General features: G+C 39.8%; 2 protein-coding genes across 4 annotated transcripts; both read right to left on the reverse strand.

Annotated features, from left to right (window-relative positions):
- Positions 1-5,535: 5,535 nt before the first annotated feature.
- On the reverse strand, positions 5,536-10,435 carry LOC125286409 (schlafen family member 13-like). 2 transcript variants are annotated; one of them, XM_048231483.1, is made up of 5 exons: positions 10,297-10,435; positions 8,739-9,811; positions 8,087-8,203; positions 7,012-7,696; positions 5,536-6,800 (listed from the first exon to the last, which is right to left on the reverse strand). In XM_048231483.1, exons 2-5 carry the CDS (start codon positions 9,523-9,525, stop codon positions 6,035-6,037), a joined length of 2,355 nt encoding a protein of 784 aa, XP_048087440.1. In that variant the 5' UTR covers positions 9,526-9,811; positions 10,297-10,435; the 3' UTR covers positions 5,536-6,034. The 2 variants fall into 2 exon arrangements, with proteins under 2 accessions (XP_048087440.1, XP_048087441.1); XM_048231484.1 differs by lacking the exon at positions 8,739-9,811.
- A 6,133-nt stretch (positions 10,436-16,568) lies between these two features.
- On the reverse strand, positions 16,569-17,765 carry map1lc3cl (microtubule-associated protein 1 light chain 3 gamma, like). Of its 2 annotated transcripts, none has more exons than XM_048231638.1 (4): positions 17,564-17,765; positions 17,457-17,473; positions 17,216-17,322; positions 16,569-16,895 (listed from the first exon to the last, which is right to left on the reverse strand). In XM_048231638.1, the coding sequence occupies exons 1-4, from the start codon at positions 17,619-17,621 to the stop codon at positions 16,736-16,738; spliced, it is 342 nt and encodes a 113-aa protein (XP_048087595.1). In that variant the 5' UTR covers positions 17,622-17,765; the 3' UTR covers positions 16,569-16,735. The 2 variants fall into 2 exon arrangements, with proteins under 2 accessions (XP_048087595.1, XP_048087594.1); XM_048231637.1 differs by having other exon boundaries at positions 17,418-17,473; positions 17,564-17,753.
- Positions 17,766-20,823: the final 3,058 nt, after the last annotated feature.

A 20,823-nucleotide genomic window follows, 5' to 3' on the forward strand; every position in this document is an offset into this window, starting at 1 on the left:
ATGCGTCGCTAGACTGTTCATACACATTTTAACGTCCGTTATTGTTCGTGCAAATATAGGCTGATTCATGTTCCCTTGCATTGTGTAACTGAGGTCCATGGCTAGTCTGGCTTTCATCAGACCAAGCTCAATCTTTTAAGAAATCAAAAAAATAAATAAGCGGGCAGATCAGGCTGGGTTCACCCAGCCTAGTCCATAGGCACCCGATATTGTTTAATTTTCCGATTGAGATATACACGCTCTGGCTATTCTAAATGCATCAGGGAGTTATGACAAAACGGTACCTAACAAACTAGATCCTAATAGAAAGCTGTTAGCTTCCCTAAGCTACAGGTAGGATTATAAGGTAGGCCTATTTACAACATAAATTGTCAATAGGCGATGCTGGCGACACAAATAAAATCTCCTTTGGAAACCAATGGCTTACGCCTTACAGTATCAAGCGGACTTAAACTGTCATATCGTGGCGAAAAGTTGTAATAACATTCACGCAGCTCCATGAGTCAAGGAAAGCGCGAATGAAGTAGCCACTTCTAAATGGGACCCACTACACAGTAGCTTAAGGTGTTTGCTAAAGCAGCCATAATGAAATGAAGGTGTCATTGTTTGGATACTTCACACACACGTGCTTTTTAATTTTAGACTACAACTACCAAGCTGTAATCAAAGCACATCGATTCCCCCTCTCACACCCTGCGCGACTTAAAACAAAATAAACAGGTATGTCTCAGTCTCACATGTATAGGCAAAACTGTATCAGACCGGGTGTAGCGTTGGTAAATCTTCCATTGCACAGAATGATTTTTTAGCACGTGCAATAAATGACAGTCGAAGATACAAACAGTGCTGCTATACATTTGCTTGGTATAACCGCATTTATAGTTTTCTACAAATGCAATAAATCAAATGCCTCCATCACTCAACCAACGCTTACGGTAACATTACCTAGGTCCTTATTGATATTACAAGATTAACGTACCTGCAGTAAAACCAAGCACGTCCGATAAACATCCTCAGATTTATTTCGCTTCAAGAAGAAATGGGAATTACACTTCATGTGAACATCGTCCTATCCTTATTAGATGTTAAGCTGCGGTAAATTACAGTCCTTGTATGAAGCGTCCATTGTTTTTCAACCCACTTTTAACTTCCAACAAAATTACGTCTCACTGCAGCGATCGCCATCTAGTGGACAAGCGACTACTTCTTCGCCAATACTGAAAATGCAGCCATGATGATGATGATGATGAATATTTATTTTGGCTTTCTTTTAATCCTACTGAATTTGTAATTATGTATCGGCCGTTCTAATACTGATAGTATGTGGGTGCCTGTGTGTGTGCATGTGTATATGTGTGCACCGCCATTTCTACGAAACTTGGCATACCCCCGGAGAATGCCAGGTCAATCATACACATAAAATTTGGTGCAGTTCTGAACATCTGAACTGAAGATAGGGGCAATTAAAGCAGAATAATATTGCATTTTCATTTTTTACCGGGGCGTGGGGTTGCAAATCACAAATGAGTGATTATGAGCCAGGTTGATGTGGGCCCTTGAGACCAACATACCATAAAAGATTCTTCATCCTCAGTGCCACGGTTCAGGTAGTTATTTAGGAAAAACTGTTTTTTTTTTTGCGGTTCGGGGGCCCCAGTCCGGGGGGGCTGGTGGTGGTCCCCGGGGACGAACTGAAATTTTTCCGTTAAAAGTCAGATTTTTTTTTTTTTTTTTTTTCTTTTTCGCATGCCCAAATTTCCGTCAATGATTCCGGGACACTGAAAGACCGGGGTACCGCGAAACTTGGTGGGCATGTAAACCCACATGGATAGCATGGAACCATCGTTTTTCGTTTTTGATCTGTAGCCCCAGCTGGACTGGACCCCGAAAGGAGGGTAGGGCGAACACAGTTTTCTGTGAATATCTCGAAAACCGTAGGGTTTTAGGAGGACCATTTTTTTTTTTTTTTTTTTTTGTATGTTGATCTCAAGGGGCCATGTCAACCCATTCCATAACCACTCATTTCATGTATAAGCCACCTAGTTAAACACAAAAAAAGTAAAAATGAGGTGTTGTAATTGAAGGTATCTGTGACCTAACATAGTCAAAACTGCACGAAATTGGAAGTGTAGGATCATTATGACACCCTCTGTATGCACGCCAAGTTTTGTGGAATTCCGTTCATGGGGGCCACACAATAAATTAATTTATGTTACTATACACCAACTGGCATGTAGGTGGCCGGAGACAGTTTTCTGTGAATATCTCGAGAACCGTGGGGCCTAGGAGGTCCACCTTTTTTATGTATGTTGGTCTTAAGGGGGCATGTCAACCCATCCCATTACCACTTATTTCATGTATGGCGCCACCTAGTTAAAAATTAAAAGCAAAAATTAGGTGTTTTCATCACAATATCTCTGGCTGACAAGGTCAAAACTGCGCGAAATTAAAAGTGTAGGATCATTATGACACCCTCGAATGCATGCCAAGTTTTGTGTACTTTTCGTTCATGGGGGCCTTACAATAAAATAATTTATGTGTACATTTAGTGGCGTACACTAACAAGGATTCCGGGACACTGAAAGACCGGGGTACACAAAACTTGGTGGGCATGTACCCCCACATGGATAGCATGGAACCGTCATTCTTCGTTTTGATCTGTAGCCCCAGCTGGACTGGACCCCGAAAGGAGGGTAGGGCAGACACAGTTCTCTGTGAATATCTTGAGAACTGTAGGGCCTAGGATGACCATTTTTTTCCGTATGTTTGCCTCAGGGGTCATGTTAACCCATTCCATGTGCACACATGTGCATAAACAGATACACACGCGCACACACATACATTTACAGTAATCATCATTATGACACATACTCACACAGTAGACATATATGCGCATGCATGCACATGCACAAACACACATCACGAGCAAACACACAAGCACATACACACACACACACACCCACACACATAAACATAAATTTGTACACGCACACATTTCAAGAATTTTTCCCGTCATCTACTCCCTGAATTTTTGGTCATTGATACCCGGGACACCGAACCACCGGGGTACATGAAATTTGGTGGGTATGTAGCCCCACTAGACTTTTACGGAAAAATTTCATTTCGTCCCCGGGGACCACCACCCCCCCCCGTGCTGGGCCCCCTGAACCGCAAAAAAAAAACGTTTTTCCTAAATAACTACCTGAACCATGGCACTGAGGATGAAGAATCTTTTATGGTATGTTGGTCTCAAGGGCCCACATCAACCTGGCTCATAATCACTCATTTGTGATTTGCACCCCCACCCCCCGGGAAAAAATGAAAATGCAATATTATTCTGCTTTAATCGCCCCTATCTTCAGTTAAGATGTTCAGAACTGCACCAAATTTTATGTGTATGATTGACCTGGCATTCTCGGGGGTATGCCAAGTTTAAAGTAGAATTTCATCCATGGGGGGTCTAAAAAAATTAGGTTATGTGTACATTTAGTGACTGTACACTCATTGGCCTGTAAATGGCGGTGCACACATATACACATGCACACACACAGGCACCCACATACTATCGGTATTAGAACGGCCGATACATAATTACAAATTCAGTAGGATTAAAAGAAAGCCAAAATAAATATTCATCATCATCATCATCATGGCTGCATTTTCAGTATTGGCGAGAAGTAGTCGTTTGTCCACTAGATGGCGCATCGTTGCAGTGAGACGTAATTTTGTTGGAAGTTAAAAGTGGGTTGGAAAAACAATGGGCGCTTCATACAAGGACTGTAATTTACATAGCGAACATCTAATAAGGATAGGGCGATGTTCACATGAAGTGTAATTCCCATTTCTTCTTGAAGCCGAAATAAATCTGAGGATGTTTATCGGACATGCTTGGTTTTTACTGCAGGTACGTTAATCTTGTAATATCAATAAGGACCTAGGTAATGTTACCGTTAGCGTTGGTTGAGTGATGGAGGCATTTGATTTATTGCATTTGTAGAAAACTATAAATGCGGTTATACCAAGCAAATGTATAGCAGCACTGTTTGTATCTTTCGACTGTCATTTATTGCACGTGCTACAAAATCATTCTGTGCAATGGAAGATTTACCAAGCGTTACACCCGGTCTGATACAGTTTTGCCTATACATCGTGAGACTGAGGCGCCTGTTTATTTTTGTTTTAAGTGCGTGCAGGGTGTGAGAGGGGAATCGATGTGCTTTGATTACAGCTTGGTAGTTGTAGTCTGTGAAATTAAAAAGCACGTGTGTGTGAAGTATCCAAACAATGACACCTTCATTTCATTATGGCTGCTTTAGCAAAACACCTTAAGCTACTGTGTAGTGGGTCCCATTTAGAAGTGGCTACTTCATTGGGCTTTCCTTGACTCATGGAGCTGCGTGAATGTTATTACAACTTTTTCGCCACGATATGACCGTTTAAGTCCGCTTGATACTGTAAAGCATAAGCCATTGGTTTCAAAGGAGATTTTATTTGTGTAAGCCAGCATAGCCTATTGACAATTTATGTTGTAAATAGGCCTACCTTATAATCCTACCTGTAGCTTAGGAAGCTAACAGCTTTCTATTAGGATCTAGTTTGTTAGTTACCGTTTTGTCATAACTCCCTGATGCATTTTTGCATTTAGAATAGCCAGGCGTGTATATCTCAATCGGAAAATTAAACAATATCGGGTGCCTATGGACTAGGCTGGGTGAACCCAGCCTGATCTGCCCGCTATTTATTTTTTGATTTCTTAAAAGATTGAGCTTGGTCTGATGAAAGCCAGACTAGCCATGGACCTCAGTTAAACAATGCAAGGGAACATGAATCAGCCTATATTTGCACTAACAATAACGGACTCTTCAACTTTGGCCCGTTAAAATGTGTATGAACAGTCTAGCGACGCATTTCATCAAGGCCCATTTGGACATGTCAGTTATTTGCACCACTGCTTAGATGTAAAACAGCATTTTGTTTCAGACTAGGCTACGGTTACTTAATTTGTGCATTAACAATAACGTTTCAGACTACTGTTACTTAATTTGTGCATTGACAATAAAGTATTACATGAACTAAAGATGACTAAAATCTTATGTAGAAGAAGAAACATTCACAAAAAATCCATCCATCCAAAAATGACCTTTGTTTTTGATAGCTGTTGAAAACGGCATGGAACTGACAGAGATGTTTTTGTTTAAAAATAAATAAAAAATAAATAAATAACATTATGCTGATACCTTTTGCTTTTCCCAAATACAATGTAGCCTACAGGTGTAAGTGACCTTTCATCAATCCAGTTGCAATGGATGAACTGTGATGAACTGCCCTACTTGTGATTGTTTAGAGATTTTAAAGGTTTTATAACAATGCTACATCTTCTTTGGCTATTCTACAATCTATTCACCTTTTCAGCACCAGTAGGCTACTTTCTGTGCAGCCGCACACACACACTCAGGCATGCCAAACAAGCATACACAGAAGTTTCAAGAGTGGGGGATGGAGTAAAATATGGAGACAAATTGAAGTGTGATTTATTTTCGCGGAACGGATGTACAGGACTGAGCGGCGGTCATATTTTGTACCGCTATGCGGTACATCTAGTTAAAAAGTGAAATCAGTCTAAGAAGAACTAACTTCAACAGAAATATATAAAGGCATAATTCTCAGACAGTGACCATGTAATATTTCTTACACTGCTAAATGACTAACCCTGAAGATGTACATGGATAGCAGGGAACCAGACAAATCTTAGAGCTCATTGCATTTGTTCTGGCAGATCTGTCTGGACATGACAATATTGAATTATGCATATAGACCAATGGATGTTACTGATTGTCAACTGATAAAATGTGAGGCAATACATATATGACAAATAAAATAATGATAAATTCATTAACATGATAAATCGTAAAGTAGTACCAAAAAACACAGTAATGAAAACTAACCATCATCCACTTCCTTACACTGTCCATAATATCCATTGGGTGACTTGGACAGATACATTGTGTGTCACCTGCACAGCCACAACATTTCTTTATGAAGACTTAACAACATACAACCTGATCCTTGCTCTGGAATAAGCAGAAATAAGAAAGTTAGGCTCGACACATGTAAGAAAAGGATGGACAGAGGGACTGACCAAAATCACAATGTTCCGCTCCAGACCTGTGAACCTGCGGACAGTATCCAGAACCATCTTATTCGGATTGATCTCCTGCACACTGCTGAAAAGAATGGGGAATTTTGTCTTCAGTTTGAACTCCTCTGCAGCCAGCTGCTCCTGTGTTGAAAAGAGCACAGCGACGTGTCCAGCAGTGTGGCCCTGAGAGTGGAGATGCTGTAGGATCTGGAGCACAAGATCCACCTCCTTTCCAGGTGCCGCTTTTCTGATGATACAGGAGCCTTGGAATGAGTGGCTCAGTTCCATCTGCTTGTCTATAGCTGCTAAATGTTGTGTTACCTCAGATTGTGGGCCCTCAATTATCTTATGCATTAGACACTGCATAGCTTCCAGGACTTTTGCAGAATTACGAACAACTTTGTGCAAGACAACCATGTTTTGGTCAGAAAGCGGTGGAAGGCCATCTGGAAAATTATGGCATTTCTGGTGGTAGTCCAGAAACACCCAGAACATCCCATCCGCTCCTCTCAGATTCAGTGCCTTCTCATACCAGTTGCTTTCCCCATTTTCCACACGAAAGTTCTGGGCTTCGTCCACAATGATGTGTTTTACCGCCGAGAAATCTGTGCATTCAGCTAAAAACTTTACTCTTGTCTCACACTGGCAGAGGTTTTGTTTTCTGGAAAGAAACCACACATGTTATGAGTAATTGACTCAATTATATTGTATCTAATTGTATTATAATTATATTGTATCAGGTATGCAATAAACACCCGTATGTTCCATTTTCCATTCAACTATCCATTTTAGAATATCAATTATAATATTTGAGCAGTGATTAGCATATCCAAGCTTTTAATAACAAGCCTGTATACTATTTCTGAACATACCTCATGAAGTCTCTCAATCCAACATTTTCACAAAGGTAAAGGATATTTTTTTCCTCGCAGCAAAAAAAGTTCTTGATCCTTCTTATGAGCGCCATGGCAATCAATGTCTTCCCAGATCCAGGCACACCATGAATGAAGAGATTCTTGATTCCACCATAGGTCTGAAGAATTTTAAACTGTTCTTCTGTTAGCAAATTAAGGAACTCACAGCCAATTTCATCACTTAATAGGGAGGTGAAATTCGTCACTACAATCACCAAGGAGCGGAGAAGGGCTTTCACATCTTTTTCCTGGTTGAGTCTATAACTATTGGGGTATAGTGAGGGGTGGTTCAGCACTGTCCAGTTCTGGCTGTACACTAGTTGGGGGATTACACAAAGTTTGCCTGTATAGCCTCCCACGTTCACCAGCTTCTGCTTCAGATGGAATGCTGTATTTGTTGCATATTTCCACAAATCAGGACCATCCGTTTCAACCACACAGCAGAGAGTGGGATAACTGCCTGTGCTGATGATCAGAGCCTCACAAATTACATCATTATTCTTGGAGAGATCTATATCAACTGCCCAACTTTGGGAGCAAATGCAAATTCCCGGACTCTTTGCTGAGTTGGCATTGAGGATGGCATCAGTGAGCGCCTTGTTTTTAAAGGCATCTGGCACCACCTCGATATTATTCTCTGGAACTAGAATAAAGAACAACACACTCAATATGCACATAAGGGCTGCTCCACAACATACAGTATATTCTATTCATCCTGAGAGTACTGGAATCAGAACTTATTATTATTTTTACATTCATAAATAGTTTATATTTAAAGCAATATAAAAAGTATTCCACAATATCTTAAAAGTGTTACAACAATGTTAAAGCAATGATTTACTTCAGGTTTATGTACACATAGTATTAAAAGAACAAGTAAAAGTATTATGATAGCACTTGTCATCATTTCTACAGATTTCTACTGATACTACTGACTTGCCTTGTTACTGAATGAATGTTAATGGTATGTAACTGTGAATACACATTAAAACACACGTTTTATGTTAAACAAACAAAATAAGCATGTGCTGACCAGGAAAAAGTTTCTCCTGTACGTGTGTCAACGACTCGATGCTGTACACTGGTTTACACTGAGGTGGGGCATCTCGTAGACTCAGCACATTCTGAAAGCGTTCACACAGGTCCTCATCTGAATAAAAAAACACACAAAAAACAGGCTTACCCTTTCTTTTCATTTCAACAAGATTGCAAATGTATGACAGATGTAAGATTTTACAGTTTACCCTCTTTAAGAACATCATATGCTACAAGGTGATCTTATCAATATCACTCAAAGGTCCATGCTATGGCCTCAGGTGTGAGAACACTAACATTTGGAGAAACGGTATGGAGGAAGGCATCTGATAACCATCCCAGTCAAGGTGTTATCTACTCATTAACATTTAGAGTGTAGGAGGGACTTTTGACACAGAATATATGCCAAGAGTTTGAGATACTCAAAAGTTAGTTAGTTTTTACTCTTCAAGACTCATCAAGGGTCACTCTACAAGATTGGTGCCCAGAAGTACGTCACATGTACTTCTGTGATTGCTTTTTATTGGAATAAAGATTGAAGCTGCATTAACTGAAGAAACATCCTTTTTTCCTATAAACACATCGTGTTTTTCCTTGCACAGATAACACATTTATGTCAATTAATGTAAAAATATGTTAAAGAAAGCTACCTGGGTCTGAGAGCTGCATTTTCTTCATCCACACAGGAGCTCTCAGTCTACAAACAGTGCCTCCCTCAATGTGCCATGAGTTTGGATCTTTCTCAAAGACAGCACAGCAAAATACTGGAATCTTGATGGCCACCACATATGCATCAGCTTCTGAGGATTTCGGAGTGATGACTTTGATAAGTCTACACTCTGGAGACCAGCTCGTATTCTTCTTCTTGCAGTCAGAGGTATGAATTGCCTCTGACTTCCTGCACACATCTTCAACCATACTTTGCAATGCCTCTGCATTAAGCCCCCTACCACACCCAATGACTTCTTGACTTTTGTCATGTATACCAATAAACATGAAACCACCATCTGTATTCCCAAAAGCCGATATATTTTTAGGAACGACTTCCTTAAGCCTCTTGGAGAGATTGTCACTGCTGCTAAATAGTTTTAATTCTACATGCACACTCTCCCCAAATTCTAAACATCGTTTTTTTTCCACCCAGTCCATCATATAGAATTTCTCAGCTTGTTGTCTTATTACGTCATTGCCAGGCAATGGTACTGCATGTCGCTTTGCAGGAGGATACACCTCATACTGATTTTGATTCCTTTCAGCCCTGTCCTTTCTCTTCCTCAAGAACTCAAACATATCTTTGGGACTAACACGCTCATCGTTTGAACCCGCTCTTTCCCATAAACCAGTATTAATGCTCCAAAGTCTTGATTTATGGTAACCAGGATGTCCTGACGTAACATAGATATGAACTTTGTCACCTTGAGGGATACATTCAATCATATCTTCAAAAGGGGAACCCACTAAGTCTAGCAGATGCTGTTCAATATCTAATCCCCTTCCCTCTCTTCTGTAGTTGTATGAGTTGGCAATATCCAAAGTGAAAACTCCTCATCCAGAGTTCAGAAGAGCACAAATCCCATACAAAATGCATTCTCTTTCTCTGTCCCTTTTCTTCTTATCCATCTGATTTCTAGCACTCTCCCCTAATGTCACCTTAGCAGACCACTTGATCTCAATATCAGGAAAGTCCTGAGATTCCGTTACAGTCAGACCATGTGAAGCCATCCTGTGAGAGAAAACGTTGAAAAGTAGACTCCATTAAAATAAGATAACGAGTTGTCCATCTTTCTCGGTCACATCTCTGATTTTGTTTATGCATTAATGCTGGCAGTCACAATGCTAAAAGGTCTACACATCATAGGCTAACGTAACTCAAGATGTAAAACATCTTTAGGCTATTTAACTGACGTAGCTGCTATATCGATCAAGGCTGCAATGTTAAGAAAATTTGCTGACGAGCTGCCTAGGCTTTGAAGAAAATGGCGCACCAAATTTTAAATATCGACGCCACATTTCGACTGACAGTAACATTAAGGTTAATAATTCTCTTGAATTCATCTACTGAGCAAATTAGATCACAGCTTTTAAAGTAGACAACTAGAAATAGCCTCCTTAACAAAGGAGAAAACGATGCAGATGATATAGGCTAACGTTAGTGTGCAAAAGATTCAGATAACCAACTTTATCAAACTTGGTAGCTTATCTACTTACTTGACAGGGATGACAATCCCACAGTAGGCGTCTTTTATTTTTGATACACGACAAAATGTCACTGTCTGTCTTAATTTATCGTAGAGATCAAACGAACATGTGGTCAGAGGGTGGCGGTCGTGCCGTCGGGTGGTCAGTAAGGAACTTTGAAGTTTGGTGAATATTCAACAAGACCCTGCCTACTTATTAACAACGCTTTGCTCTGCTTCCGCCCTTCCAGTGCTGGAGATTCACATTTTCACAAGCCTACAGTGGCGACAGAATATGAAGCAAGATCTTGCCGAAAACACGCGGAAATCACCAGTTCATGTATAATGCATGTCTGCTTAAGCATCCACATAAAATGTTGTGCAAACAGGAGTGTCAAAGTAAATCAGCGAAGGTTTTGTTGGGTTTCGAACATGAGTCTCACTGAGGCAAAATGTTCCAAGCAGCAAGCACTATCACCAATACACCACAGAGAACAATGCTTGTCATTATTCTAGTAGACTAGTCTAGTCTTACTAGTTATCCTGATGTCCATGTTAACTGGTGATAGCCTATGACATGAGCAAACACAGCGAATGCATGCCTTGAATAATGCAGATGAATTTTGCCTCAGTAATTTTGCATCACAAACAGTAACAAACTGGCATGACCTCATCAGACGTTGTTCGTTTTTTGTGTAGAAACACACATCGTGCGCAAAAATTATGAAGATCACTTGTGGGCCTCGAACTGCTCACTAAAATAGCAAGCTAGCAGTAATAGGCCACCCTGTTAACCAATTGCACCACTGGTCATTTTGTATTTCTACGTTAGCATGGTGTTCCAATTAAATGAATGTGTAGGCCTATGTTGTCTTATTGTGACAGCTTATTTGTCAATCGATCAAGATATTCATTATAGCAAACATCTAGGCTACGTGAATGTTTTGCAACAGGCTGCTGAGCAGTAATAGGCTGCAGTAATAGGCTAAAATATTTACTAATTTAGGCTACGTGGGAATCTGAAACGGCAACATCTGTCATCAAACTCTCTAGCTACATTGAAGTTGTCTAATCCATAAATATGCTACCATGATAACCATTTTGTCTTTGAACCATTTTAACTCGGAGAAAATAAGTTTCATATGTTCACTTCAAATCACTAGACTACTACACTAGACTACACTACACTAGACACTGCATAACTTCACCGAGACTAAGATAACACTAAGTTATGATAATTTTTGTACATGACTGTCATATTATCAATTAGTGTTAGTGGGGACATGCCAGTTTGTTGTAGCCTACATCAGTTAGGTTTTGGTATGTGAGGCAAAGATTAACCTACTTTGTTGTTTTGAGGCTTGCATATGCCCATGTTAAATTGTGATAGCACCAGTAAACATGGGCATATATTTCTCACATATGTTAACCTGTGTTAACTTTGACTAAAAGTTAAATATACATAGAAATCTGGCATCAATTTCAGCGGCTCGTAGTGGTATAGACAATGTAGAAGCTTATCTGATGAACTTTCTTGTCCATGCATGGTTCGAATCCCAGCTAGATCGCTAGTTTTATTTCCCCCCATTCATTCAGTATGTGTCATATTTGTGTGGATAATGCTTAAACAGACATGTATTAGACATACACTGGTGATCTTTTCAGTGATATCCGTTATATTGTCTCACTTGCAAACACTTCGTGAAAATGTGAACCTGCACTAGGCTGAGGCAGAGCAGAACGCTCTGAAGAAGTAGGCAGGGTCTTGTTGAATATTCACTAATTTTATGCACATATAACCAGTTAATCTGCTCACCATCTAAACTGGAACACCGGATTATTATTATTATTATTATTTATTTAAAGAGGAATGCCTCTTGAGATGTGGCATCTCATTTTCAAGAGGGTCCTCGATAGGACTGGACAAAGACAAAGGTACAAGGACAAGATACTACAGTACAGTACAATACAACATACACATTCACTCACATACAGCCCCCTTCCCCCACCCCCAACAGCTCCCATTCCCTAAAAATACATACATATACACATATATACAACAAGCATACATCTTCATATCCACATATATACATACAGAGACACATATATGCATGCGCACAGTACATACACATATACGAAAATATACACAAAATACGAAAATATGCTCACATATCTATAACAGAGCATATTGACAGATCAAAGACACACAAAAAAGCATTAATGAAAACAATTACAACGGTTATTTGCTTTCAGATATGTGAACAAAGATGTCTTGAAGCGACAAGATGTAATTGATCTTAAGGCCCCAGGCAGGCTATTCCAGTCAAAGGGAGCCTTGTATTTAAATGAACGCCTGCCGCTTTCTTTGGAGATATGTGGTACTGTAAATGATAGATATTCGGTGTGCCTCAAACTATAGTTTGTTTGGTAAGGTATTAAATGTTGTTGCAGGTAGAGTGGATAACTAAGATGTATGCACTTAAAAATAAGCTGGAACCAATGAAACTGTCTCCTGGCATTGGGTGACAGAATATTCAATGAATAATACAGGATACAGTGATGCGTCCTGTATGAGCATTTCAATACAAATCTGCAAATACTATTAAAGACAACAGTCAAAGGCTTAAGACAAGTCTCAGTGGAGTTCTGATATACTACATCAGCATAGTCTATAATTGGAAATAATAATTGCTTCACAATTCTCAACCTGATCTGCTGTGTAAAACAATTATTGAAACGATACAGCATCCTTATATTACAATTCAGCTTTCTTATAGTATGATTGATGTGGGTTTTATAGGAGAGTTGAGAATCAAGCCAAAAGCCCAAGTATTTAAATTCATCAACTCTACCAAGAGCGGTGCCATCTAAAAAGTTAATTGACAAATTTGTTTGTTTAACAGTAGATCTTGTTGGGAAAAGCATACAGTATGATTTCTTTTTATTCAACAGGAGGTCATTACATTGGAACCATTTTTAAATAATATCAAAGTCTGTCTGAAGAGTGTTCTGTATCTTAGAAATATTAAAGTTGGAATTATAGATCACTGTGTCATCAGCATATAAGTGAACAGAACAGTCTGAGCAAGCTTGTGGAAGGTCATTGATAAAGACTGAAAATAGGAGAGGCCCTAACGAGGATCCTTGAGGGACACCCTTTTCCATAATGGCAAAGGAGGATAGACTACCCTGAAAAAGGACACACTGTTGCCGGAAATGTAAATAAGAGTTAAACCAAAGAAGAGCTTGTTTAGAGAGCCCAATAGCATGAAGTTTGTCTAAAAGCATGTAGTGATTAACAAGATCAAAAGCTTTGGTTAAGTCTATAAAAATCGCTCCAGTAGACATATTATCATCGAGGGATGATGATACATCATTGGTGAACTTCAATAAGGCAGTTGTGGTGGAAGATTTAGGTCTGAAACCTGATTGATGTTGAGACAAAATAGAAGACGCATTAATATAATTATATAATTGATTAAATATTAGCTTTTCGAAAACTTTTGCCACGCTACTAATAATGGAAATGGGTCTATAATTGTTAAGGTCAAATGGATCACCTCCTTTATGGATTGGGGTTACCCTGGCACATTTCCATCTTAATGGGACCTCACCAGTGGTTAAAGATTGGTTAAATAAATCAGATAGTGGATATGACAATATATTTTCCAGACCATCTAAGTCTCTACCACTGCCTGTCTTTAGTTCAGATTTAGCTCTCTGTACATCGACGGGACTAATAATTGAAAAAGAAAAAGAGGTAGGCCTATCACAAGAGTATTGAGCCATATTTAAGATGTTGTTGGAATTAGGAGACTGGGTTTTGCAGATGGAAGCAAAATGCTGATTAAAAGCATTAGCTATTGCAAGTGGATCAGAAAGAGTATCATTTTTTAATCTTATTTTAGCTGGAGCACTTGGATTAGATTTGTTAAATAACTCATTAAGATTTCTCCAAAATTTCTTGGGATTATTATAGTTATTTGATAGAGAACTTTTAAAATACTCAGATTTAGCATTCCTTGTTTTTGTAGTACATATGTTCCTTAAATGTTTATATGTTTCCCAATCTACAAGGTCCTTAGTTGAACGATATTTGCCCCATGCCTTATCCCTTTGTTTAAATAGTGTAAGTAGTTCACCACCAATCCAGGGTAGATGTCTTCCTTTTACCCTTACTGACCTCCATGGAGCATGCTTATCAATAACTTGGAGAACCTCGGTGTGAAAATAATTCCAAGCATCCTCAACAGCGGGAATTAAGTTAAGCCTATCCCATTTAATATTCAATAGGTCTTGAATGAAATGCTCATCATTAAAGTTTTTCAGTTGTCTTACTTTAATAATTTTAGGTGGTAATCTTGGTAGTCTCATTTTCCATATGCAAGACACAACAGAGTGGTCACTAAAACAGTCAGGAAGTACTCCAGATTCAATTATCCTATCAGGGTGGGTGACCAAGATCCAGTCTAATAGGGTTTTGGATCTATTATCAACGCGAGTAGGTTCTTTGACTAACTGAGTTAAGTTAAGGCTCTCAAGAAAATGTCTTTCATGAAGAGACGAACGGTCTAGCCAATTGCGATTAAAGTCACCAAGGATGATCATCTCTTTTGAACAGTTTAAGGAGCTAATGGTATTGGCAATACATTTTATAGACTCAGAGGGGGAGCTTGGTGGTCTGTAAATATTACCTATAGTCAAATGTTTGTTTTCATGGAGACATAATTGTATAAAAAGACATTCAAAGGACTCAGGAATTTCATTAGGTTTGACAACCTCTGAGGATAAGTGTGATAAGACATAGGTGGCTACACCACCACCTTGCGCACCCCTATCAGATCTATACAGTGTATATTTATCGAGCTTCATTTCATCGTCTGAGATATTACTATTAAGCCAGGTCTCAGACAAAGTAATAACATCTGGCTTGTTGTAGACCAGCCAGGCTCTTAGAAGGTCTATTTTATTTGTAAGACTCCTAATATTTAAATGAATTACATGTAAACCTTTGTAGCCAACCATGTAAACCTCTAGAATGAAGAACAGCAGACGGCTGCTCTACAACATTCTATTTTATTCCAAAACGTTTTTGGTATCTTGTGTGCGCTTTCTTTCCCAAATGTATTTCGAGCTTGATGAAATCAATGTTTAATCTAATTGTTTTAGGTGGATCTACTGTGCTCACTGTCTAATATGGCTGTACATGTCAGTGATGATAGCACTGACACACCCAACAAGAGAAAACTACCTAAAAAGCCAGTTGCACATTGTTAGCCTACACACTATTGTGACCAAACTTGTTCAAACCGGAAATCATAGCAAAACGGAGCAAACCATTTTGATTTGAACATTCCCCTGTTGTTGGCATGTCAAATTGTCAACTGCCCACTCCCCCAAACTTGACAACAGCTGTTTTGTTGAGTGACCACAAATTGCAGGGATTCCTCTAAGAATAATAGTTACAATCCTAACCAGCGTTTTATCAATCATATTACCAACCATGGCCTGTTTGGGCCTATACTTTATTTTGTAGCATGTAAACACAATAAACTTTCTCTCTCAGGTCTTAAACTGATTTATTGTGTAGTAGATTTGGGTAGTATACAGTACATGGCAACTGACCATACTGTCATGTCAACCAAACATTTCAAAGATGTTTTCAAATTGAGCTTGGCATCTAAGTATAAGTAAGTATAAGTATATATATACTCTTTTGATCCCGTGAGGGAAATTTGGTCTCTGCATTTATCCCAATCCGTGAATTAGTGAAACACACTGCACACAGTGAACACACAGTGAGATGAAGCACACACTAATCCTGGTGCAGTGAGCTGCCTGCAAGAACAGCGGCGCTCGGGGAGCAGTGAGGGGTTAGGCGCCTTGCTCAAGGGCACTTCAGCCGTGCCTACTGGTCAGGGTTCGAACCGACAACCCTCCGGTTACAAGTCTGAAGCACTAACCAGTAGGCCACGGCTAACGGTTAATGTTGCCTCCATGATATGCTTCCTCTGACGGTGGAAGACCTATGGAGAATTCATAAAGATGAGAAAGCAGGACATTGTTTTTCAGTCCAGTAATCGCATTCAATGGTGCCAAAAGTTAAGTCCTTGCTGGGCTCGCAAAGATGACATTCTGTTGGCAAAAGAACATATTTAATTGGAGGTATCAAATGCTGATCACAGAGCCTTGGAGTCTTGTCTGCTTTTTCCCCTCCTTCAGACTCCAAATAAATAAAATGAATCATAAATAAATAAAATCCAGGGTCATCAGGGAGGAAGTCTTCTTTGGACAGATCTCTTCCAGGTGGACATGGGCTGTTCTCTCTGCTGTGGTTCACTGACATCATGGCAAAGCAGAACTTCAGTACACCGTATCTGGAAGTATAGAGTGCAGCTCAGCTGTCAATCATAGTGGATGGTAGAGAGACCGGTATAGATGGCAGCTTGTGGAGCATCGGTGGGGTGACGTCAGCCAAACATGTCCTGTGAGGCGTAAGTCATGTACAGGAAGCCATCTTGGTCTCTGTACTGGGAGTACACCTCTCCCATGCTCGCTGTCATGCAGGTCATGTGCTTTTCTGACACTAGCAGGTACAGGGCCTGTGTGGAATCAAGGTCAATCTTACTCCTGGAAAACAGAGAAATGTTGAGTGAGAGAGAGTTAAGACATTATTGCTGGTTTACCTATTTAAAGTATAGCCTAGAAACGAGAGAGTCAAAAAAGATGGATTGTGAGTGAAAATTGGCAAACTTGGTTGATGCAGTGTGAGTTGGTTGCCAATAGAGCAAGAGGACAGCTGTTTGCAAAATGAGGTGCTATAAGTCAGGCCAACAGACCTATCATATTCACAATCTTCAAAAAATCTCTCCATTAGTCTATCACAAACAAACACACACACAGTAACACACACAAACACAAGCAAACAAGTGACAGACACATAGGCTCACCTAAGAAGGCTTATGAACTGACCCATTGTGAGTTCAAATGGCACCAAGAATTTAGATTTGTCGAGCAGAGGAAACTGTTTTTCACGGAAATATCGCTCCACAATTACCTGTGGGGGCGCGAGAACATTGGCGATAAGTCAGTTTTTCACCTTGCCAAAACAGCGGCGGAATACATTGACAAATTAAATAAGCTTTCACCTACCGGAAGTTTGTTGGGAAATTTTGAACGAATAGTACTCACTTCGTCTTTTCTAGTAGCTGCACAGTATAAACGTACATATAATAATCAGACAATTGCTGCAAAAGGGCTTTTTTTGCTTAATGTGGTTTGGCTAAGTTAGTACATACCAAGGCATTTCCTTTGCTTGAAAGGCATCATTTCCATTGATTTCTCGAAGGGAGCCATATGGTGTGTCGGTCTTGGTGTGTTGCAGTGGGCAGTGGTGAGTGGATGGCTGTGGAAGCTGTTGTCCGGGCTGACAGTGGTCCCCTCGGGTGGAAGTTTGTTTCAACTCCACTGAGGAAACCGTGCGTTTTTATACGCCCTAGGGATGGTGGTGTAACAGGCAGGAGGGGAGGGCGGGTTGCATTTCTGTTATGATAACTGCTTACTTGCAAGAAAGACCGCCTCGTTAAATAACGGTACGATTTAATAAGTACGCATCCACACCACCTTCAGTCAGCATGACTGCGTGCGTCTCACACATACAAGTTAACGAAAGAGTACCTCTTCAAACATTGGTGCTAGAGTACATTCACGCTCTCCCAGTGCACTGTTTAATAGCAAGCTATGGAGTAGGCTAATAAATATTGTGTTTGGGGGGCAGGGGCGGGGGTGACCCTCAGAGGTTCGGAGAAATAGGTTCGTTACTGTACTGGAAGAAGGCAATTATTTGGAAATATTCATAGGCTTAGTAAACATGAAGTAGGCTATATGCTATGTGCTCTAAAAAGTTGAATGTGAAGATCACAAATACATTTTTATTAGACTATATTTCGAGCTAATATCTGAAGATTTGTGTCTTAGCAGACAATGAATTTTGTCTTCAAAACAAGCAAACAAAAAAATACCGTGAGACCCTCTAAAACATTAGTGCAAGAGCACAGCCCTGTGGGCGAAATGCAGACTGCGATGCAGAAATCACAGAATCATTTGTTTTACAGTTTTTCTCGGTTGCTTTGGTGCATTTCTGAAATCATCTTGTGCACAAGTGAATTTCGAAACCATTTGTTCCAACTAGGATCCACAACACATAGTGGATGATTCGCAACTTGTTCAAATGTCTCAAAAGTAAATAATTAATTAAACAACATGTCACTACCATTGGAATGGCAATCCTTTTTCATTGTTTACAAACAAGATATAGACCGGGGGGGTACTCCAGAGGGGTATTCCAGAAAGGAGGTTTAACAAACACTGAGATAAAACTTAACCTCTGGGTTGTCTGAACCTGTGGCGACTACCGCCGAGCTGTCGGTTCCAAAACACTGGTTAGCAGTTAGTTCAATCAACCCTGTGTTAGATAACCTAGAGATGTGCGCGTTCACGGCGAACTTATAAACGCATCATCTATTGAGAGTCGAAACCATGAGTGAAACGAAGAGCACCGTATTTTCCAGAGGCGGAGTAGTCGAGGCTTACGAGGAGGAGAGAACTGTAATAACAAAAAAAAGAGCAATACTTACATGTAAGCGCCTGCTTCCGAGACCTTGCTTGGCAGAGAATAGCCTAACTGACCGTGTAAATGCGTACTTTTAGGATAGCCTATTTAATGTCAAAAGCACAATTAAATAATTCACTGGACATCACGTATTGTATTGACTGCTTTGAATGATGCTTTCTTAAACTAGCCTACCTTGTCACAGATTGAGTGGGCCATAGAATTCTTTGAGAATCCCAAATGTAATTTTCTATTTTAACGCGGGTTCTGGAGCTGTGGGCCAAGTTAAACTTTTGCGCTCCATCATCAGAAGGGTGAATGTCGAAAGGCGTGGGTAGCCTACTGGACACATTTCGGGGCAATGTAATACGTGATGCTGACCTGCCAGTTGGTGAAACTACACATTAATGATCCTCGTGGGTTTGTGTCCAGGAAAACGAATGAAGTTGCGCAGGAACTTTAGCGCAAGGCAAACTTTACGCACCGACCGACAGCTTGCCGATATGCTCTGCGTCTCCAACACTACAAAAACTCCCAGTCGGAGAGCTTGTGTAGCCTATTATTATTATTATTTTTTTTATCCCAAATGCCATCAGCATTCTTAACCAAACTTAGTGACAACATGCATACCCGGCTGAGCTGTAGAGCTATATTTAAACTTATTTATTAATTTTCTATAGGCTATGTTTCCCCTTTTTTGTACTGTACTTGTTTTAATTATATCTTCAATGTGTCTGAGATGTTGTTTGTCCATCTGTCTGGTGAGCCAAACACAAATGTCCACTATGGAGTAGGCTAGCTAGCCTACATTAAAGATTTATTTTATTGTATTCTAATCCACCATGTGTAATGTAGGGATGGAGAATGCTTTTCAAGTAGCCTATATTTAGGATTCAGCTGAAAAACTCTAGCGCTCTTGAAAAACTCGTTTGGAAAAGAATGGATAGGCTATCATGTGATGTTGTGGTCTTTTCGCCCTCTCACGGTGAATTGCACAGATGAATATTACATGATTTTGTGCTTCTTTGTCAATCGTCAAAATGAAACGCCATTGTGTGACAAGTGTAAAAATAGCGGCCTAATTGAACATGCACTGAAATAACCGAACATAATTGAACATAACCTGAACAAAACCTACCCCCTACCAGGTTAAGTTCAGAGCCTATGTTATCATAGTTACTTACATAGCCTGATCATATTTGAGCGTTCTGGAACTGAAATCCCAGGTTTACCGTTAACTCTGTGTTAACATACCCAGTTAAGCCAGTAAACCTGCTTTCTGGAATAGGCCTACCCCTCAGAGGGGTTAACCTAATTGGAGTTTGTGCGCGTTCACATAAAAGGGGCGGGTTGCAGCGCAAGTCACCACTTTCAATGATGACGCGATCACCTTATTTTACGGATGAATTATTATGACAAGTTATGAGCAATTAAAACCCACTTTACGACAAAAATCAAATACGTCAGCAGTGAGCAAAGCAAGGCTGTTGGCAACGTATTGCAGATCGGGTAGCCTAAATGCCTAAAAGTAAAGTTTTATTCCCACATGTTCTTCAAATATGTGTTACGGAGGATTAGTAGCTTGCGGAATGTCTGAAATGAGTTGAAATAATTAAATAGCCTATTTTGAGTTCATAGAAAGGCCTACAGATGCAACCCAATTCAGAAGTGGGCATATAGATTACAGTAATATGAATAATTGAATGTTTAAGTAGCCCCCATTAACTGATTTAGTGTATGCCTAATCCTGTGAACATTTCAGATGCAACACCATTATTCAGAATAGTAGGTTTATATAGTTATAGCTTGCATTAATATTTCTTAATTATGAAAACATGTAGGCCTAGCTTATAGCCTTCACTTGGCCTCTGTTTTACAGCTAACAAGAAAAAGGTGTCTTTGAACACTACTGTAGGAGGAAAGGCACCAGCGTGTTTTACAGTAGCA

The sequence above is a fragment of the Alosa alosa genome, chromosome 21, assembly GCF_017589495.1.
Source record: "Alosa alosa isolate M-15738 ecotype Scorff River chromosome 21, AALO_Geno_1.1, whole genome shotgun sequence".
NCBI classification, from domain to species: domain Eukaryota; kingdom Metazoa; phylum Chordata; class Actinopteri; order Clupeiformes; family Clupeidae; genus Alosa; species Alosa alosa.